Raw genomic sequence first — 24,116 nt, 5'->3', positions numbered from 1 at the left:
ACAGAAAAATAATCAGGTATCATTCAAATTAAGAGAGGAACACATCCTTTTTTTAAAAACATATTCAGTGCTGCTAAAGATGTCGACATCTATAGCATTCATCTGATTATACCATGTACAAGCACGGCACAGTGGAGCTTTGCTGGACAGATTTGTTAAGTTAAGAGAGGGATAAAATATATGATGCCTCCTTGTATTGGCAGGAGGAACAAATAGAGGTGGCTCTAAGAGCTCAGAACAATCAATTTTATTATTGCAAAGTTTATATAAAAATATCTGACTAGAGAGAATAGTACTTTGCTTTAGTGACAAATAGTTGAATCTATTCAGCAGGTACTCCTGTTCCACACCTCTTACTGGATATACTCCATCCAACTTAACAGAAAGTAACTTTAAGAATCTGCGCTGTACATACTCCAGTCTGTTAACATAAACATCATAGATGGGGAACCACAACATAGAGCCATACATTAATTTAGACTTTACTAATGAATTGTACAATACAGTCAAGCTGGATATATTCCTAAATTGAGAAGTGGACCTTACTATAAACCCGAGGGATTTTAAGGCTGAACCAGTGACCTGTGCTACATGCTGGTTAAATGTGAACCTCTTATCTACTTCAATGCCCAAATCCTTCACTAAAGAACAGTCTAGCAACTGAGAACCATGGGTATAAAATCTCTTCATGAAGAATGGAAATTGTCATTTCTTTACATTTGTCACAGTTTATGGGTAGTTTATTTCTTTCACACCCTTCAAAGACCCTATTCATGTCCTCTTGCAGCTTCAGGCAGTCCAGCATAGTACGAATGATACGAAACAACTTCAGATCATCAGCGAATAAAAGACAGAAACTCTCCATACAATCAACTAAATCATTAATAAATAGATGGAACAGCATTGGGGCGAGGTTACTGCCTTGGGGCGCACCACTGGAAGCCACGTAATACTCAGACCCAAAACCATTAAATTCAACATACTGAAGACTGCTAGTCAGATATGAGATGAAGAATTCAACCAGACAAGGATGAAATCCAGCCGAAGACAGCTTCCGTGCCAGCAAACCGTGATCCAGCCGATCAAAAGCCTTCGAGAAGTCTGTGTACAGCACATCCAACTGGCTTTTCTGATTTATAGCTAGATATGCTGTTTCCAAGAAACAAGCCATATTAGTGAGAGTAGATCTTTTCTGAAAGAAACCATGCTGCTTTTCTGTAATTATGTGCTTAATTTGAGGAGACAATTTATCGTGCACACATATCTCAAAGGCCTTCGAAAAATTAGAGAGAATTGACACCGGTCTGTAGTTCTCTATTCTGCCATGGTCGCCACTCTTAAACACTGGACATATTTTAGCCTTTTTCCACTCTTCCGGAAATGTATTGGTCTTGAGTGATAAGTTGAAGATTTGTCAGAGTGGTACAGCCAGGGCCGATGCACAGTCACGCAAAAGAAATGAAGGTATTTGGTCAGGACCCGCAGTTTCTTTGTTTTTTAACTTCTGTAAAGCTTTTCTTACATCTGCCTCAACAAAAGATTGGACCAAAATGTTGTCTGAACCATATGTATCAGATTCTTTGGGCTGAGCAATAGAGGACTCACAACAGTGGTATCTTTATAGCTCATAGAACCTGGAATGCGAGAGTTGTTTCGTTTAAGGTGAATGAACCTCCAAAATTGCTTTGGATCACTCCGAATAGCTGACTCAGTCCTGGATATATACTCGTGATAAGCAAGATCCATTTTTGTTTTTACTACCCTCCTAGCAGCTTTAAAATCCTCATAAGCAGCAGAGCACCGTGTATGAAGCCATCTCCTATGTAGCCTAGACTTTAATTTTAATAATTTCCTAATTTCATGAGTGTACCACACAGGATATGAGTATTTACTATTAGAGGGTCGAAAACGAGGAACAGCTAGACAAAAAATTTCATGGATTTTGTCATAAAAGGTTTTAACTGCCTCATTAACATCTGACTGGGTGCGTATAAAAGTCCAATCCACATCAGAGATAAGCTGGTAAAGATAGGGAAAATTAGCCCTCCGAAAATTATACTTAGGACTCTCATTGCTGGAGGGGAAATCTGTAACACTCTCGAATTTGACAAGATTCAACGAGATATTAATAGCAGGGTGATATGCATCCTCAGTGACAAGGGGTTGGTCGTCCCTATCCACAGAACACTGGAAGTTGGAGGGAACTAGATCAAGCAAATTATTGTTGCAGTTGAGGGCATTGTTAAATTGAGAGAAATTCAAAAACGCCATAAAATCCCTTAGGCCAGCAAGTTTAGTGTTACAATCATAAACATTATCCTGTATAAACCTCATATTAAAATCCCTCAACAACAAAATACTTTGGTTCTGAATTGCCCTAAAAGAGGAAAGATAATCAAAGAGAGACAAGTAATTTTCTAAAGGCGAGTTTGGTGGTATATATATAACAAAAATATAAACACTTGTCTTGTTTACAGACACCCTGCAACCCACAATATCCATAGATGGTAGTATGACCTCCAAGTCCTTCAAATCAACCCTGACAGATGTCAAGTCATGTCTAACAGCAAAAAGAACTCCACCTCCTCTTTTGACGCCAAGAGCCTCGAGATTTCGGTCCTTACGATACACTAAATAGTTATTTTCAAAAAGTTCCCGATCCCGTACACCATCCTGAATCCAAGTCTCAGATACATATATAAGTTGATAATCGCCACCGGACACTGACTTGTAGAATTCGTGTGTTTTGCTATTAAGTCCCCGAACATTCTGGTAAATTGCAGAGATATCCCCGTTGGATAAGGCTATTGGTTTTTTTTGTTTACGATTGTTATCCAAGGACACAATCTTCTGGGATCCATTGGGGTAGACAATTCTCAGACCTGACTCACCAGCCTCCGTACGCCTCTGAAGTTCTGCCTTCAAATTTCGATACTCCTGTTGCTGCCTCGGTGTTTTATCCATAATTAGAGACAGGTGTTTCAAATTAGTACTTTTTTTGAGTCTGACGGCGTTAGCAATCACCATTTGAGGGAGCTCTGGAGAGTGACATATCACTCTAATTGGCCTGATTTTATTGTCAACCTGCCTCCCCATTCGGTAAACCCTAAAATCATCTTCAGAAATGTTAGAGTCCACACACTCCCTGATCACTAATGTAACTGCCTGCTTAATATCTTTTGTTGATTCGGGGCAATTAAATAACATGAAATTCCTTTTTCTGCCTTCCCGTTCATGGTGCTCTACAATAAATTGTTCAATATCAACACTACTGTTAGACACAGTGGAATTGGAATTCGTCTCAATACCGCAGTTCACAACAGTCTTCTCTAGTTAATGCTCCAAAGAAGTAACCCTTTTAGTAAGAAATCCATATATTTGAATCATTGTTTTAATTTAAATTTGTGGTTAAGAAACAAATTTAGTATTTAAAGTTTTCAGTATATAGATAAAAAAATATATATATGTATTTATAAAGATATTATGTTAAATTATTATGTTTTTCTAAGAATTTGTAATTATATATGGATTAATAATAAATAATTTAAAAAAATACGAAAAAATATAAATACAGGCATAATCCTGTGAGAAGGTAAGTGATGTAAACGAACTCATCCAAATTTAACTTCTCGAAACCGCCACCAGGTGGCTACATTTAAAATTTGCACTCGTTGCTCCGTATTTGTCATTTTTCAATCCGGTTCGCGCCGGTTTAAATTTCGCATATCGTATATCGAATTTGTCTGGTGCGTGTGTGTGTGTGTGTATCGGTATTTCGCGATTTTTCGAGTTTTTTTGTGTAATCCGATTGTCGAGCATTTTGTGAGAGAGGCGTCGTCCCACGTCTCATTTGAATGCAAATCAATAAGTGGAAAATCCTCTCGATAAGCCAGATAACGAGCAACCAACCGTATCTGGATATCCACAGGCTTGCCATAGTGTTCTGGGTGGTGCAATAAATTAACCAAATTCCCGGGTGTCCATTGAAATTCAGATAATGAAAATGAAGGTGTATAAACTTTTAATATTAATCCGTGTCATTAGAAGCCCTAAAACTGTATTTCAGTGCAATATTTCCTTATAAAGTGATTCACCACCACCATCTGAGTGAGGTTAGGTGTTGCACCATCCCTTCCAGGAATCTGGTGACGTAACTGAAACGTTCAGTGACTAACTATAAACTAACTTTATTAGTTTATTTGAACAATATTACAGGGTCCCAAAAAGGAAACCTTTTGGCACCTTATACACACTTCAATTAAGTTCATGTACTTAGATCAACCCATTACTATTATGTATTCTAGTGATTTTAACAAATACATTAAGGTAGTTTGCGGGAAATATTTGGAAAGGATTTGCGAGATTTCCGCAAATAAGATTCACCAGATCGAATGCTCTTTCTTCTCCACCGAGGCTGCATACCGATCAAAAAATGATCCCGGGGATTGACAGAGGCTACAAAGGGATTACTATGGTTATTTGACATTTATTTGATGTCTTCTACACATTTTATGAGTTTATGTTTAACTGGTAAGTACTTTTTATATTTAACTGTAACCAAGGTCACTCAGGTTTTGAAAAAAATTAATCTGGTTAGATTTATTTTAAAAGGATCTCAGCAGGTTTTTTTCTTTTTTGTTATGCTTGTCAGCTAGAGAGTTATAGATATTAGTCAATTATCAAGATCTTTATTAATCCAAAAGAACAAAATGGCAATTGTGGTACCAATTTTTAAAAAGGGTGACCCTTTATTACCAGAAAATTACAGGCCAATATCGCTGTTGCCTATAATATCTAAAATAGTAGAAAAGTGCATGGCCAATAACATTTTTGGGTTTTTTGAGACCAATAGTGTCTTCTCCCGGTGCCAGTTTGGGTTTAGAGAGCATAGGAATACTGTCCAGGGCATCCTACATCTTGTGTCTGATATAATAGAGGCATTTCATAATTTTCAGTACAATTCTGTCTTGCTGTGTGATCTGAGCAAGGCCTTTGACTGTGTTGATCATGGTATCCTTCTTCAAAAACTTGAATACTATCATAATAGTATAAAACTCGTCCAGTCATATCTTCAATGTAGATCTCAGGTGGTGAGGGTCACAGGTGTGACGTCAGCAAGGAAGGTTATGAGCATTGGAGTGCCACAAGGATCAGTTCTGAGGCCCATCCTTTTATTAATATATATAAATGACCTTCCTGAAGGGGAAACTTTTGCAAAATTCACTCTCTTTGCTGATGACACAACTGTTTCTTATGCTGCAGGAATCACTACTTGGATCTATGGCGGCACAGGCGAGGGCTGAAGATTGGTTTTGCACAAACAGACTGCGCTTTTAACTAGTGATAAGACACATCGGGTTACATTCTCTATGAGAGGTCTGTCAAATGTAGAGAATGCATCAGAGGTGAGTTTTCTGGGAGTCATTTTGGATCCAAAGTTCCAATGGGGTAAGCATAATATTGATGGTCTTGCGGGGAAACTCAACAAGGGCCTGTATGCTCTCAGAAACCTCTCCAATTGTATCTCTACTGATTTATGTTAAGAAGATCATACTTTGCCATTTTTCATTCCCATCTTTCATATGCAATTCTTGCCTGGGGCCATGCAGCAGAGGTAAGCAGGGTTTTGGCTTGCAGAGAAGGCCAGTAAGAGTGATATCTGGTTTAGGTTACAGGGATGATTGCAGAAATATTTATGTTATTCTTGGTAAACAATGTGAGAGTCAGTTTTAAGCTCACAGGGATGTCCATGACTACAACACTCATGCACAGAACAATTTGGTACCTGCCTATTGGCATCTGGGGAGGTTTCAGGATGGTCCAGGGTACTGGGCTATTAAGTTTTTTAATGAATTACCAAATATGACTAGGGTTTTACCAATTAAAGATTTTAAGCAAAGGGTGAAGAATTATCTAATAAACAATGCACTCTATTCTTTTGACGAGTATCCTAATTCAGATTTTAAAATGTTGTAAGTGCCATTATCCTTAATCTTTTTGTTTCTTTTGTTTTTAGTCCTTTTGTTTTAGTATGTATCTTATGTTTTATGTCTATATTTTTTACACCATGTCATTTTCTCCTAATTTATTTCTGTGATTATTATTTTTTTTTTTTACAGTTTTACATCTAATAAAAATGTATATTTTGGGAGTGAATAATATCTGTTTGTGTTATACATATTGATACTCTTGACATTACATTAGCTTTGTATGTTTTGGTTCAGAGTCTTGGAGGAGTATTTCTGAAGAATCGGGATGTTGGTTTTACCGTTATAGGCAAACCATATTCATGGATTCATATTCAAGGCATTCTGCTGCCTTTAGGATGATGGACCATAGCATGCTAAATAACCTTTTTACATGTTTGTGTATATGGTTTTCTTTTTTACAGCTTTGTCAACAAATTTACTTTTATGACAATAAAGCATAAATTGATTTGATTTGATTTATGTGAAAAATATTGTTTGTAATTGTTTTAATGAACCCTTTTAAGTAGTTTCTTTTCAATTAATATTCTTTTATCTTTTTTGACGTATGTAAACTGTATATGTGATAACATGAATAAATTATTGAGTATTGAGTATAACCAATAATAGGTGTAGGATGTGTCAAAAAAAAATAAAATTAAGATTATAAAATATAAACTAAATTAAAATTAGTATAAAGCTTAGATTGCTTACACAGTATTTTAGTAATAAAATTTTCTAAAATAAAACTTAATAAATAAAACTAATTTTAAATACAATACAATTAAAAAAGCATACACACAATGCAATGGCAATTGAGGAACTAAGTATAATATCAATGTGTGTATATATGCATTCAAGTAAAATTTAAATAAAAAGTAGTGTTATGTTATTTATCAGCTCAGACTCACAAAAGTTGTATCACTTATAGCATTTTTCAATTAGAGTTAATTTTAAAAATGTTTAAATTTTTTGCTTTCAAGTGCTTTTATCTCAATAGGTATTTTATTGAACATTTTTCTGAATAAAACTTCTACTAAGTTACATTTTACATTTTTTAAATTGTATGTATGCCTTGTTTTATGATTCTCTGGATTATCTTTAACAAACAATGCTGCTTCCAAAATGTAAGTGCACGGGAGTGTTAAGATTTTACTTTGTTTAAATTTTTCCCTGCAAGTCTCCATCACTTTTAGGCCATAAATATTTCTGATCAATCAGATGCTGATCCTTAAGGGTGTTAATCCTTCAGTTTTAAGAAGAAAAGTTAAAATAAAGATATGCCCGAAATTCCTTAACTTTTGGCTACAAAGTGTTGTCAACCCTTAGAACCAAATTTAACAGACCATGTGAGAAATTTTTAAAAACTATTTAATAGTAAAGTACCACTATACTTCTAGGATTAGAGTTGTTATACTGTAATGGTAAAAGAATGTACAAGTATTTATGTTTTTACATAATTGTTTATAAAATAAATAAAAGGTATTCTCATATCAGATCAAAATATGCATTGTTGTTAACAAAGCTTGGGAAATACAGTTAAAACTAAAATAAAATAAAATAAAGGTGTTACAAAAATCTTAAATGTTCCAGTTAGTATAAGTATAAAAACATCACCAGATAATATATCCATTCAACATTTTTAAACTCAATAAAGTTGATAGGTGTAACCTCTGCAGTTTCTCCCGTTAAGTGAGGTCCTTTAATTCAGAGTGAATTTTTGTTACTCTTGCCTTCTCTAATATTTCTATATCTTTGATATAATAAAATAAAATATCTTTTATTAACAAAAATGTCAAAAGGTAATCCGTAGAGCAGTTTTTAACAATTACCAATAAAGATTTAGCCATTAGGCAATAGCAAATAAAATATCCACTTTCAAATATACTGACAAATTTTAAAATATATGACATTATTTAAAAGCTTTGAGTACAGTATAAAAATAAAAAAAATATTACATATAACCAAATAATGTCACAAAATTACTACACACTGACTCATCACAGCTTTCCACTCCTGATCAAATCTTTTAGTTTCTTTTTAAAACATGGCCAGCTTAATGTTTTAAGATTCTCAGGTATTTTGTTATATAAACTAGCTGCCTGATATATGAAACACAACTTGAAAAACCCTGTATTATGCCTAGGAATATTCAAACTATACAGGGTGTCTCACGACGAATAGACGCGATCGATATTTCGGAAACTAATTTTTCAAAAATTTTGAAAATTTGGCAACATGGCACAGTCGATGGGGGCTACACAACTAAAATATTTTGACAGTTGTGACGTTTCCGGTTATACCGGAAGTAGGTGTCAACTTCGTTATTTTAAATGGAACATCCTGTATATTTTTACTTTTTTGGCTTTTACGTAAAATTCTAAGTATATTTTGTGTATAATGTCCTATACCTAAGTGTAACCGTTTTTGACATATTTTTAATTTCATGTGAAAAACTATGTTTATAAGCCCTAACATAATTACCGATTACTCCCTTTTAGTAGCTTTTATTTATTGGTTAGTTTTGGTTTTATTTTAGAGGAAGGACCACTTTAAAAGACTATTTTAAAATTTGGCTAAAAAAAAGATACAGGGTGGTCAAAAACTAGCATTAAAAATTAAAATGAAAAAATCATTAAAAGTCAATTTTTTTAAATGGAAACCCCCTATTTTTATAATTTTTTCATAAAGATAATTAAAAATAAGGTTAACTTTGTATAAGGTTATCTAGTCCAAAAATTGATAGTTTCCGAAATATTGGCAGTTTAAATTTGGCCTAATATTAAAAGCCGTATAATAACACGGCTCAAGGATTGTTGATTAGTTGGGCATGACGGTTGTCATAGTAACCGCTAGAAGCGGCAGTAAGACAATGGATTATATGCATTAAATTTATAAGTTACTTGCTATTTAAGTTTTCTTCGTAAAAGTGTAATTTAATTAAAAAGTGTACATTTCTGTTATAATCCATTATCTTACTGCCGCTTCTAGCGATTACTATGACAACCGTCATGCCCAACTAATCAACAATCCTTGAGCCGTGTTATTATACGGCTTTTAATATTAGGCCAAATTTAAACTGCCAATATTTCGGAAACTATCAATTTTTGGACTAGATAACCTTATACAAAGTTAACCTTATTTTTAATTATCTTTATGAAAAAATTATAAAAATAGGGGGTTTCCATTTAAAAAAATTGACTTTTAATGATTTTTTCATTTTAATTTTTAATGCTAGTTTTTGACCACCCTGTATCTTTTTTTTAGCCAAATTTTAAAATAGTCTTTTAAAGTGGTCCTTCCTCTAAAATAAAACCAAAACTAACCAATAAATAAAAGCTACTAAAAGGGAGTAATCGGTAATTATGTTAGGGCTTATAAACATAGTTTTTCACATGAAATTAAAAATATGTCAAAAACAGTTACACTTAGGTATAGGACATTATACACAAAATATACTTAGAATTTTACGTAAAAGCCAAAAAAGTAAAAATATACAGGATGTTCCATTTAAAATAACGAAGTTGACACCTACTTCCGGTATAACCGGAAACGTCACAACTGTCAAAATATTTTAGTTGTGTAGCCCCCATCGACTGTGCCATGTTGCCAAATTTTCAAAATTTTTGAAAAATTAGTTTCCGAAATATCGATCGCGTCTATTCGTCGTGAGACACCCTGTATATATAATATGATATAATATCCACACTGTGTGTTTTTTAAAATCTTACAATATAATTTTCCCATCTCAAATATGTTGTTACTGTCATTCTACTCAGAAACAGCTGCTATGATCATACAACTATATGTCCTGTTTAGTCCAATTCTAAATACATACTGTGCAATTGAACTCATTCACTTGTTGCAAGGTCTATAAGATACAGGCTAACTGACTCATGGATAGCTCCATTTTTTATGAGATGTTTCTCTGACTTGTTTTCTCTGATTCACTTTTACTTTTTAGTATCTGTTTGTTAACATATCATTAATCATGTTCAGTCGGTTTCCTCTTACTCCAAAGTATAGGAGTTTTATTAATAACAAGTAAATTATTAGTGTTAAAAAATATAAAATGTGGTTGACTTTTTGTGCACAATGCATTTTACTGACCCTCATTTAAAATGCATTTTCTTAAAACTGTATTTTTTATAGAAATAGTAACCTGAGGAAGGAACTTTAAATGCGATCAAATTCCTGGAAGATATACAAAAAAACTCTAGAAAAAGAAGAACAGGTTGAAATACCTGGAAAATTTAAGAAATTACATAAAATCTCGGGTAATTAATAAAATAAAGAATATTTCCATATCCTTCTGTCCCATATTTTTGAAGTTATTACTATACAGGGTGATTCAAAAGTAAGCGGCATCCTTTCAGGGGCGAAATCCTTGTATGAAAATAAGGCAAAAAGTTGAAATTGCTTCTTAAGGGAGCTACGCCCCTTTGAATAGGACCCCTTGAAGACAATTTTTCTCTATAACTTTAAAACCCTTTAGAATTAAATTTTGAAAATTGGTGTACTGCATAAACATTTCATTGTGAATAAGATTCTAAATTCAAATTTTTTAAATTTTATTCAGGTGCGTCACATGCGGGGGTTGGTAAGGGTAAAAACATCCCTTTTTCTTTAACTCTTTAGGTTATTGTGATTTTGTTTGAAAATTATAAAATTTTAGAGTCTTATACGTAAAAAAGGTACTTAGTTCAATTCGATAGAGCATACCATTTACGAGAAAATCGACTTTGAAAATGTTCTGATTGCATATCTTTATTGATGAAAATTAATTCGCATTACGATCGACAAAAAAGACACTTTTTACTCACATTTTATTTAACAATTTATAGAAAGTGTTCAAAATTATTACCATTCGCGTCACGGCAAGCTCTTAATCTTTTTATTAGATTATGGTGCACACGTGGTAGAATTCTTGGATTGTTTTTAATTGTCTGAAATCCTTCCTCTATTCTTTGCCTGAGAACATCAATATTAGGTATAGGGCGGGAATAAACTAGTTGTTTTATTTATTTATTTATTTTATTTATTTATTTATTTATCAACGTATATAACATTTCAAGTACTTATTAATAATTAACAGTAGTCTTAAGTAAAAACTATAATACTAATAAACAATACTGTGCTAAACCTAATCCAAAGCGTGGGAGTAGGGCACTATCCCAAGATAGTTGCCCTAGCTGACGACTTAAATTTATTTAAAGTTGTACTGAAAAAATCAAGATCTTTTGCAAATCTATTCACTGTAGAAGCTATTCTATTTATAGGGCTGTTTAGTAGATAGGATGTTCTGCAAAAGGGAATATGGAGAAGCGCCTGACCTCGTGTTGTGTAAGAAGATACATGCAAAGAGAAAAGGCACAGACATTCCGGACTTCTAACAATACCATTCAGAACCTTAAACGCAAAGCAAACATCAAAGAACTGCCTTCTACTTGATAAGGAGTTTATGCTCAGGTAGGACATGGTCTCTGAACAGGTAAGATCCAGGCCTGACTTCATAAGAGTATATCTGGCAGACCTGATAAACTTGTGCTGGATATTTTCAAGCCTCTCAATGTGAATCAGAAAATGAGGTGACCAAGCAATATTGGCGAATTCGAGAAGAGATCTCACCAGGCAGATATATAGTGTCTTCAATGCTGACACATTAGTAAAGTCTTTGCAAGATCTTTTGATAAAACCAAGCAGTTTATTAGCTCTATTTACAGTATTTTCGAAGTGGTGGGAGAAAGTAAGACTCGGGTCCAGAAAGACACCCAAATCCTTGACTGAGTCAAGCTCCTTCAAGGGGATACCATCGATAACATATTGACAAGGCGGGGAGACCCTTAAACGAGTAAACCTCATAAACCCACATTTCTTAACATTCAATGACATTTCATTCGACTTACACCAGGAAAACACTCCGTTTATATCTCTCTGAAGCACCAACTGATCCTGAGAGGAGGAAATCCGCCGAAAAATTTTCAAATCATCAGCGAAGAGCAAAAACTCAGACTCCAGTAGGGAGCCGAGGTGATTGATAAAGAGACTGAATAACAATGGTCCCAAATGGGAGCCCTGAGGGACCCCTGAAGTTGTCAAAAATGGGTTGGACAAAAAACCACCAATTTTAACACGCTGCTCTCTATCCATCAGATAAGACTTGATCCAAAGTAAAAGAGATCCGCTGATGCTGAGATCTGAAATATGAGAGATAAGAATATTATGGTTGACCTTATCGAAGGCTTTACTAAAGTCTGTGTATATCGCATGTGTTTCATTACCGTCGGCAAAAGATTTAAAGATATAGTTGCTAAAAACAAACAAGTTTATATCCACAGAATGACCTCTGGTTAATCCATGCTGTTGATCACCAATTATTTCCTGAAATGTGCCAGATAGAACCACCTCTACACAGTGCTCGAACAGCTTAGGAATTGCAGAGGATACTAATGGGATACTTCCAGAAGTTAGGGACAAATTGAAAATATGAAAAAGTGGAAGGAAAAGGAAATGGCTGCACTCTTTCAAAAGCCTGTTTGGAATTCCATGTTAGGTGTCCCCATAAATAAAAATCAAGGGGGTTTAGGTCAGGTGACCGTGGTGGCCATGGCACTGGACTCCCACGACCTATCCAGCGGTTTTGATAGGCATTATTTAAATGTTCTCTAGTGAGAATGCTAAAATGTGGGGGAGCACCATCGTGCATAAACCACATTTGTGCTCGTAATTGAAGTGGTAGATTCTCTAATATTTGTGGTAATTCATTCTGTAAAAAAATTGTGTACATTTGTCCCTTAAGTCGTTGCGGCATAAATACAGGTCCTTTTAAATGCCCATCGATTATTCCCGCCCACACATTTAAACTAAACTGCTGCTGATGTGCCTTCTGTACCGTAGCATGGGGATTCTCATCCGTCCATAGGTGGTAGTTGTGGAAATTGAAAATTCCGTTTCTTGTGAAGCCGGCCTCGTCAGTAAATAAAATTTTCTTCTCAAAATTTTCAAAAGCAACGCGGTTTTCTTCTAGCCAATTACAGAAGTGTACACGAGGAAGGAAATTTCGCTCTTCCAAAGCCTGAACCTAGCACGTGTTCTAGCACGCGTTCTTCTAATGCTAGGGTTCTGGCATTTCTTGGTCGCCCAACAACTTCCTGTCTTTGAAATGTTCCTTAAGCAAAATTTAAGTAGATATTATGCGATATTACTCACATTTTTGAATTTACCTGTTTCCCTTAAAATACGATCTACTCTTGCGAAAACCGTACGGTGTGGCACTCGTCGATTAGGAAATGCCTCATGATACAATCGTCTTGCTTCAACGCAATTACCAAATGCTCTTCCAAACATAATTTGAATATCAGCTTGTTCTTGATACGTATAATCCATGTTTGCTTTTTAAACTTAGAAACACAAAGTACCAAACTCAACAAAGGCAATGCCCTTCTTATGAATAACAAATAGTAATTTGTAAAACACTCTATGAAACTAATTTTACTTTGACAAAGTAAATTGTATTTTACAATGACATTTATCAGTCATTTAAATGCCAAAAACCAAAAAACAACCGCCAACTTCGTTTTAAATATGTATCCAGTAATTTTATTATGTATTAAAAATACGCAATCAGAAAATTTTCAAAGTCCTATTCAAAGGGGCGTAGCTCCCTTAGGAAGCAATTTCGAACCCATATTAATATGAACTTTTTGCCTTATTTTCATACAAGGATTACGCCCCTGAAAGGATGCCACTTACTTTTGAATCACCCTGTATATTTGAATATTGTAAAATACATCATGTTGTTTGTTGCCAATCCCTAAATAAAAAAATATATTTTTATTCTACTAATGGCTAAAATAAAACTTGACCTGATTTATCTATACATAGTTTCACATTTCACATTTTCTCTTCAACATAAATCGTTTTACATTTTCTTCATAGGTCTAAATACTCTTACACTTTTTTTTATCAAATTGAGTTTATTTCTCGATAGCAAAAATTACAATATTAAGTGACCTAACAATGAATCACAAGATTTGTGTGTGTGTGTGTATGGTAAGAGAAACACGTCTTGAGAAGTAGGTATGCTGTTGCTACTAAGATTAAACAGGTCTAAAGTTAAGAAGCCCAGAGGCTTTTAGCAATTTTTAAGATGAAAATCTCAATTTTTTTTAAGTGTTACTTTAATGCTAATAATACATACATACATTTTCATTGAATTGGTTTAAAAAAAAAACTATATCAGACACAGTTTATTTCACAATTTGTTTGGAAATCCCATTGATATATCTTTCTCTCTTGCACTCATGGAGTTCTTATGGGAAGTACTAGAAAGAGTAATCGGACCTGCAAGTGCGATACCTCATCTTAAAGGCAACTAAAAATACTTTTTAAAAATGAGAAAATCCAATATGGCGTCCATAAAAAAAATAAAGTTGATGAATTTTTCGAAAATACCTTTGCTCTTATGGGGTTTTTAGTACATGAGTGAAATATTCAGTTTTTTATTAAAGAACCACTTCATTCTCCCTCCAGCATCCACCATTGCTACAAAATTTCTTTATCATAAAATCATAAAAACGTCTGGGTTTACCGCCAAAATGCAGTACATACTGAGAATACCCTGTATCAAACAAAATTATTTTAAAAGAACTATGCTACTATCTCGTATTATGAAGAAAAGTTTCAACTGGAATTATGACTATTACATTAAAGTATTTTTAATAAAATATCAGTTTAGGCATATTACATAATCATGTAACTACAGTATAAATCATAATTTACTTATAATTTATGGATTTTTGCACAAAAAAACAATCAGATTTTTACTCGCACGATGTAAACATCTACGAAGATTGATTAAATAATTATTATAAACAGTTGATTTAAAAATATTTCCCCGCATTTTTACCGTTACCGGATATTAGAATAATGTGTGAAATATCCTAACCCTCACATTGCCCAGTAAATAAAAAAATCTGAAAATTGTCAGATATTGGGGTATTAGAATTAGGCCATCGAAATGATGCGCGTTTGTGTAACATAACTAGACACGAAACGAAATTAATTTTTTTTTAAGTGCAACGAAGTTATAGTGCTTCCTTCATCCTAGGACATAAAAAGTGGTAATCAAAAACCTGTTTTTAGTTTTCCGATATCTCTTTAAATAAAGTCGGTAGATGATGAAAACGATTTTGACAAATTCCGTTTTTTTTTTCGGATAACTCCGGAAGTATCCGGAATTTTTAAACGTCAATTTATTAAGCTCCAAATTGCGCAACTTTGCCTCTATTTAACCGACCTTGTAACTCTGGTAACCCTCGAATTTGGGACACCCTGTACATATGAACAGAATTATTTCATGACCATAAATTAAAACAACTTAAATTTACCCAGAAACAAATTTTTCATATTCATCTCAAAACTACAGTAATATTCAGTATTTGACACAACTAGTTTTGTTGCATTAAGAAACACAATTATCTAAAGCATTTTAGGCAGATATCCTTACATTTTTAAAAATCTGTTATGTAGGTAAGGGTGGAAGTGAGGAAATGGTAAATTAGCCATAAGTTTCTTCTCTTTTAAAGAATTTATTACATTTAACTCAAAAAAAGGACAAATTCAATTAAAGTGGAATTTACTAGTTTAGGTCAAATCCTTTACAAAATCAAAACTTGTAAATTATAGATTATATATAATATTTTTTAGAATAGGTCAATCAAATCACTTCCATTTATTCTTTGTTTCAAGGCAACAAGCTGGAAATACCCCTTTCCTTTAAGTTTAAAATTATTCAATTTCTTGGAAGCCACCTCATTTACAACACAACATTTAATTTAATTAAGGCCACATGAAATAACTAATTACCTTATTTTATAATTATCTTAACCAATTTAGACAAGAGGAGTGAAGAAATAGGGTAAAACCCTATTATTATATCTTTCTATATACATATATATATGAATCATGATATTATAAAAATGTATGACTCCTAATAAACTGTAATGTTGCTAAGGCAAACATACAAAATATTAAGCAATACATTTTAATCTTATAAACAAACAACATATTTAATAAAAACAATTTATTTGTTAGCAATAGTTACTTAAAAGTGCACCGATAACACGCGTCTTGGAGTGCTTGTGAAGTGTGCAATATCACTGAATATATTTTTAGTAATGGATAAGTATTTAATAATTATAATGTGGAGGCAAAAATTGTGAGTAAAAAAACCCACTAGTCGAATGATTTTATATACTCATTACCTGCTGGGATCCAAAAATAAAATTATTGGAAAATTACTTTACTGAGACCTTTTAAAAGCTCAATGCAATATGATGATTAGCACATAAGATAATTTTAATCATGGGTGGAAGGTGTTTACTTATAGATTTTTTTTTAATTACTTTTTTAGGTTCTAGATAACGGATTTCAGGCACATGTGTCAGCCTATATGAAGTGAGGGAGTAATAATGTGGTCCAGAGTACGTCGCAAAGAATAGAATTAAAAAAAAAAGGACGATAGATGTTACATTAGTGCCAATTTTTAAAGACTTAGTGTTTGGACTATATATATATATATTATACATGCATTTCGGAGGACTTGAACTAATACGTTCGCGTTATTATTTATAATTTTTTTTGTCGCACCACTTTTCTTGCTATATTTTAGAAAGCTAGTAGTGTGTCATAATTAGCATATTAATCAAATTGGACTTAGGAAGCAATATAAGATGGGCAGTGACAATTTGTTTACGATGCTTTTCGGGAAAAAGCAACCGACCAACATGAGGATCCTCGAACAAAATGAAGGACTTCTAGGTTAGTATTTCAGTTACAGCTGATCGATTATAAGTGGCCCCAAATCTGATAATTAAAATGCTCTCTTGACGTCATTAGTTTTAACGAGTCGTTGGACTTTGTTCTGGCGTTTATTGCGGCACCCACACGAGAGATATTTATAGGAATATGTGTGAGGACTTCATTTTTTACATTTCCGTCATTATATGTCTAAAACGTGATTTTTTAATGACTCATTACATACAGTGGGTCAATAAAAACTACCATGGAATTATGTAGGGGAGACTGGGTAACAGTGAGACACTTTTCTTTTTACTATAAGATCAATAGTATTAAATGTATAAACAAAATTTTTTAATAACTGAATTTTTACATCCTTTTATTAACACAATAAGTATAGAATTTAGCAGTACCTGTTGTATGTCTGTATCTCTGAATTTGACAGATAAAATTCAGTTATCATTTGTCTCAGTGTTACCCATGCATGGGTAGCAGTAAGACACTATATGTAATTGCCCAAATATTAGTGATTAAAACAAAATAAAAACTCGCAACTTAATTTATTTCAATGTTGATTTTAAACAGAACATCAAAGGAAATTGTGGCTTTAAGCTTTCTTTAATTTTTAAAGTAAGAAAACATGTTTTGAAAGAAGAATAATGCATATTCATGAAATTAAAGTTTAATTCAGACAAAAAAAATTAGTTTTGTCGCTTAGTATGACCGTAATTAAGGGGTCTTGGTAAAATCATTTTAACATCCTTAACTGGTATTGTGGCAATGTCTGGGATAACGGGATATTAAAATTTTTAATCAGTCTTTTGGCTTTTCCTCATAAAACTAATATTCGCCTCATTTGTCTCAGTAAAACAAGAAAGCACCTTTCCTATGTATTAAACATACTTTGATTTTGTGTTTTCTGGTTTAAATTCAACCAGAACATAATCCTCAACCTCTGGAAACTTTGACAGATCTTCAAATGCTGTGGGATCCACTTCAGGTTCAAGATGTTCAGATGACGCATCAGAATGCCATTCTTCATCATCTTCATCACTGTCCTGAATCTTTTGCTTTACACTTTTCTTTTTCTGTACATCTATTGAGCTTGAAGGTATTGTTTTTTTAGCCTGTTTTTCTTCTAGCTCAAGTTTTTCGGGAGTATCGGTGGGTATCATGCTTTTTCCCTTTCGTCTACCTTTGGATGTCTCTTTTCTCGGCACATCTTTAGGAAACTGGCGAATTTCTTCCGGGGTTATAAATCTATTTGCGTTTAGTTTAGTTTGATCATCATTTGGTTCCTGAGGAGGAGTTTGATTACCCAGTTCTAGTTGAGGTCTATCAGTGACTGAGCATGGCAAAAAGTCAATATCTGTAAATATTTCTCTGTCAAAGGGAAATATTCCGAAGTTTTTAAAAGCGGAGGTAATATTTGATGAAGTCATTGCTTTTTGATATGCTTCCCTCACACAACCTGCAACTTGATAAATGGTAACTGGCTTTCCAGGATGATGCATCAGCCAGCTATCTATAGCAGCATTATAAGCAATACTGAAAGGCTTAAAAATGCCAACGTCTAAAGGTTACATCTTATTGGTCGAGTGTGGTGGAAATGTCACAATAGTGACGCAATTTTCCTTAGCAAGATTGATAACCTGGATGGATAGATGACTCTCATGATTGTCATAAAGTAAAAGACTTGGATTTTCTTTCGAACTAGAGGTGTGCTTAATAAAGTGCTCCATGCGTAAAAAAAAAAAGTCGGCATTCGTCCAACCAGACGGAGACGCCAGACCTAAAGTACCAACAATCCTAGATCTTTAGTTCTTTGAACTTTCTTGAGTTCTTTAAAGTTCTTTGAGTTTTTTATCTTTTTATTAGTTCTTTGAACCCGTGGAAAAACCAAAGCAGGAGGGAGATGATTTCCTGCAGCACTTACCATTGCACATGTTGTTACAAGAACGCCCTTTACTCCACTTGTAACTTTATTGACTTGTTTTGTTCCTTTTTCGGCTCCTTTGGGGTTCTTAAAGAAACATTTGGATTTCTTCTTATGAAATTTCTCATCCACTCCTCTCCTACCATTTTAATAACGGACCATTTCGGAGGCATCCTAAAATAGTTTATGAATGCTAGCTCATAAGCCAATTTGCGGCAATCACGAGGAGGGAGCCCATAAAACATCTGAGAGCATTTAATAATATAATCAGCCAGCATTTTTTCTTGCTCGGTATTAAATACTTTATTTACTGCATAATTAGGTGTATACCGAATCAATTCATACTGACTGGATTTTCTCTTTCGCACATATCTAAAAATAGATATTGTATGTATTTGGTAAGTATGATTAAACTAACTTTTTTTGCCTACATAAGGTCTGGAGACTTAAATTTTCTTGTTTTGCAACAGATCTAGTGCTACGTCCGCTAAGCACAGCTTCAATTGCCCTTTTCATAGTTTCCTTGGAAAATGTTCCATAGTTTGATTTCCTTGGTGGATTCCTCGGCATTCTGAACACTTTTTTATAAAATTTAAAAAAAAAGAAGCGAGTTCTATATTGTTTAATAATATCTGGATAACAATGAGGCATGTCTCAATGTACCCCGTCTCACTGTTACCCATTGTCGCTAAAGCTAAAAAAAATATCATAACCCTAACCTCAAATTTCTTTTGCTCTATTAAACTACCTTATTCTGTTAGCTAATCTACACGTAACTTTTTGGTAATACTAACAAACTGCTAAATATTCAACTTAATTTTACAAAAAAGTCTCAACTTACGGTAGATATTACACACGAAAGTCACGTGAACGCCACAAAATTTAATTCAAACACGATTGAAACGGATAGCAAATCGGTAACTGTCAATGTAGCTAAGATACACAAGTAGTGACATCTTATGACGACAAAGAACCGGAGCAATTTCGAATGTCTTACCGTTGATTGAATATTTGGGAAGATACGCAATCCTGTGTTAAAAAGTGTACCCGGTCGACTATCGGATTGCCGTTCAGTTTCGTGCACCGTGTGGTGCTGCCGCGAAGCGTCATATCTAGGAACGATTTATTTTAGCTGTGTGGACTTGGCTTTTGGCTTCTTTGAGTCAGGTTTTCAACGACGCTGGAATCTCCGGTTACGCGGCCGTGTTGGATATTTTTTTAAGATATGGGATGATGCTGCCAATTATGTTTTTATTATTTTTTTTGAACATACAACACGGTGTCATTTATGTGGTGGTCAAGTGATAAGTGATATACTTAAGGGTGGAGGCATATTGAAATTTCTTAAAGGTTAAATTTTATCAGCAAATAATTACTTACCAAAATATGTTTTTGAGACAAAAATTAATACAAAAATATATATAAAAAGCTATTTTTACAAAATTACCAACAAAGTTTAATACAAGTTATAATTCCAACAAACATTGTTTCCTTCATTTTGTGTTCAAGAGGGTCAAGTTTTTAAATAAAAAGCCCGTTGCACTTAATTAACTAAAAACTAATATACAAAAAATATGTGGAACAAATTTTAAGATATAAGTAGGTTTCACGTAAATATTATAAAGAATAATTGAAATAATTCATAAGACTTAATACCGATCATAATATAACTTCTTGATCAATAATTTTTTGTAAAATTATTGATCAAGATCATGTGATTCCATATCTCAAAAATGTGCCGCGTAGTGACATCTGTAAAGTAAGGGGTTGTGAGTGAGGATGTTAATAGAAATTGAAAATAGGCCACATTTTAAGTTTTAAGCGACACAGGAAAATTCTCAATTACCAGTTGTTACAACTATACTTAAAACTATAAAAAGATACCTAGTAACAAAAAAACATTTTGTTTAAAGACCCCGCATCACGGTTATACAGGACGTCAATAGAGGTGGAATAATTAAAGGAAAGTTGAGCAATATAGTGTCCTTTTAAAATAAAATCTAAATACTTCCTAAATTTTGCAAAAAACTGAAATTTGGCAAAATCATTTTATTTTTTTCTGGCGTTATTTCAAAATATATGACAAAAGTATTTATTAAATGAATAAATTATTGTGACCACTTTTTCTCGCCTATACGATGACACCTTTAAAATTTAAAATACGACGTTCTGTCTTTAAAGAGCCATCATCAACTTTGTTTTTCTTTGTCGGCGCTATATTGACCATTTGCAGTTTAACGAGGATCTTTGGCCGCCCGGCCGTTTTGTTATTTTTTTAAGACAAGGGCGATGATGATAACAGCGCTTTTATTTATTTTGTTATTGCCGATATTTAAATGCGCTGTGATCTCGCATAAATAACTATAAAGATAGTTACAGATAAATGTGGTGGTTAAGTAATGTATGAATGTTTGAATAAGGGTTGAAATGTTTTGAATAAGGGTGTAACAACACTATAAAATATCGAAAATAGGCCACACTTTAATTTGCAATACAGGGAATCACTTAATTACTAATTCTTAAAACTAGAAAAAGTTAATAAGAAAAAAAAACAAATATTTTGTTTAACAGTATGAAGGGTCTCATCGCGGTTATACAGGATGTCCAAAATAAGGATGAGCAATAAATGGTTTAATTAGGCGAAAGTTGCGCAATATAAATGCAATGATTGAATAAATGCAATCTAAAAATTGGAAAAATGCCAAATACTTCCTAATATTCAGGAAAAAGGTAAAATTTGGCAAAATGGTTTTTTTATTTTTTTCTGGCGTTATTTGAAAATATAAAATAAAATCATTTATACATTATTGTAAACGCTTTCTCTCATTTACAAGTTAACATCTTTAACTTTTAAATACGACGTTTAATAACTCTTAAATCCTTCTTTAGAGAGTCATAATCAACTTTTTTTCTTCTTGTCGACTCCATGTTGGCCACTTGCAGTTTTGAATAACCCTTTTACAACAAGAATTACTTTTTCAACGAGGTAATTTCTAGTGAGTAGTTGGAATCATCCCTATTAAATATTATATACCTCTCTCTCTTTTAAATACAATTTCGAATTTCAAAAAATTCAAAACATACTTTATTCATAAATACATGGTACCTACTTGTTGACATGGTACTTCTATGATATAAAATAGGCACATTAATCGACATATTACTAACACATAATTTAAAAACAATACACAATAGTGGGTTCAACATACTAGTATAAACACAAAATGTATTTTCAATTTCAAAGCAAGACGACTTAAAAATTTTTTAGAGTAACATCACAAATTCTAATCTTTACATCTTTACTAAAAACTAATTATATACTATTGGCCTGTTCCTAACAATCTTAAAAAAATTCTAATGCTATAAAAATACTTGCTTTTAAGAAGTTTCGTTAAGAACTTTTTAAAGCGAGGAGAACTTCTAGAGACTTTTATGACATTTGGAAAATGATTAAAAATTTTTATGCTCAAGTAAATAAGAGAATTCTTAGTTCACTTTTCGGGATAGGCATTGGAATATTGTATTCTTTTCTGATATTATAACGTTTTAAGGAGCCATTATTTTGAAGATACAATTTAAATTTTTTATATATTAGGCAAGCAGACTCAACAATAAACAAGCAACACAAGGAAAGTATCTTTAAATAGGGGTCTGCATGTCCTGTGGAGATTTATGACACATATATTTAATGGCTCGTTTTTTAAAAACATCGAGTCAAAAAGCCGTTTACTAATGCAACTCCAAAATGTTATTCTATACTGTAGGTATTTTTGTATGAAAGTAAGTTCCAACTTTCGACAAAAAAAAATAGACCGTTTTTGCAGATATCAATTTCAGTTCATTTAAAACCACTCTAACAGCATAACATCGTCTAGCCAGTTTTTGCCTCCTGACATATCTCCATAAAACTTACGTTTATGATCGATAACAATTCGAAGAAATCTGTTAAAATTATTCACTTCCAATTCTTTCTTGTGAATCATGAACTGCTCTGAACATAAAAACTTAACAATTTAGTCTTATCTATGTTTAAAGACAACAAATTAGCATCAAATTACTGTTTAATCATTAATAAATCTGTAGAAATTGTTTTTGTTAATGTGCTTTTATTATTGTCTGCCCATAAGATAGTGGTGTCATCTGCAAAAATAGTGAAGAATCCTCTTATCTGGAGAAACGCCAGGTCATTTATATACAATAGAAATAAAATAGGACCGAGAAACGAACCCTGCTTACTACACAAAGTTCAGACAAACTGCCATTTGGCCAAACAAACTTTTTTCTGTCTAACAAAACAAAATTTTAACCATTCTAGAGCAACTCCCCTAAACCCATATCTAGAAAGCTTATCGAGCAATTTCCATGGTTGACACAGTCAAAGTCTTTAGAGAAGTCGCAGAATACCGCTGCAGCAAAGTGACCTTCTTCAAGCTCAAATATAATCTCTCCAGGAATGAAAACATTACTCGACATTCATTTAATATGTTATTTTTTTTATTAGGAAAGCTACCATTCGTACTATAACCAGTTTCTCAATAACTTTAAAGGCTTTTTAGGCTTTATTTTTATCTTTTTCATGAATGAATTTCATCATGAAAACAATTATTGAAAATACTTAAAACACTAAAGACCATAAACATAATATATTGATTTAAATTTTTCTTAAAGTAAAAAAAAGAAAAAGAGAAAATGGCTCTCATAGACATGAAGAGACAGTATTTTTAAGAGTTCGGATTGATTTTTGTAGATAAAATAGATAATTTTCTGTGAGGTTTATAATTATATTTTTTTAAAGATTTTCTAATAAGATTTTGAGATTCCCATATTAGGTTGTTATAAATCAAAGTCTTAATTAATATACGCACACTGATTAATTTTGCTTAAAGGAGCCATCGTCTCACAAACTAAACACATTTACATATATCTATCTATTTGTGATTATGATATCCAAGAAAAATTTTTAACAACTACCAAATTGCAATACGGCAAACACGAACCTGTGCAAAAACTCTCCCACACGACTCGGATGATCGGCCGATTACTAATGAGAAGCGACGGACGAAATTATTTTCGCGCATACTGGAGAGAATCGCCATCTATTTTTCACGCATATTTGCGGTCACGCTTTAGCCCATAAGGTTGCGTATCTTCCCAAATATTCAATCAACGGTCTTACTGTTCCCCGGGTCATATTCGTAACTAGCGTAGCGTATTGCACGCCGAAAAGCTGCGAATGCTTCCGAAGTTCGTTAAGTAAACAGCGCGCGTGAACGCATGTATGCGGACCAGAATTACGTAAACAGCATGCCATATCGCATTCTAAATCAAGAAAAATAAAAGAAAAGGACATTAGCACTGAAGTATTAAATAATTCTAACACTATAATAAATAAATCGCTTGAAACTGGTGAAGCT

The 24,116-nt window shown here is 33.1% G+C and overlaps 1 protein-coding gene across 3 annotated transcripts in view; it reads left to right on the top strand.

Moving 5' to 3' along the window:
- The window catches only part of LOC126750361 (polyamine-transporting ATPase 13A3), an 85,328-nt gene that overhangs the window by 1,927 nt on the left and 59,285 nt on the right, over nt 1-24,116 (top strand). The window contains exons 1-2 of one of the 3 annotated variants that reach the window (XM_050459943.1): nt 3,696-4,530; nt 16,381-16,787. The exons of 1 other annotated variant lie outside the window; for it this stretch is intronic. In XM_050459943.1, coding sequence (XP_050315900.1) covers nt 16,700-16,787 — 88 coding nt within the window. In that variant the 5' untranslated portion in view covers nt 3,696-4,530; nt 16,381-16,699. Of the gene's footprint in view, nt 1-3,695; nt 4,531-16,056; nt 16,186-16,380; nt 16,788-24,116 lie in introns of those variants that run through there. One more of the 3 variants, XM_050459944.1, reaches the window with a different exon arrangement.

This window comes from Anthonomus grandis, chromosome 2, assembly GCF_022605725.1.
Source record: "Anthonomus grandis grandis chromosome 2, icAntGran1.3, whole genome shotgun sequence".
Taxonomy (NCBI): Eukaryota; Metazoa; Arthropoda; class Insecta; order Coleoptera; family Curculionidae; genus Anthonomus; species Anthonomus grandis.
Note: the sequence above shows the minus strand (reverse complement) of the source record. Positions and strands in the feature narration are given on the sequence as shown.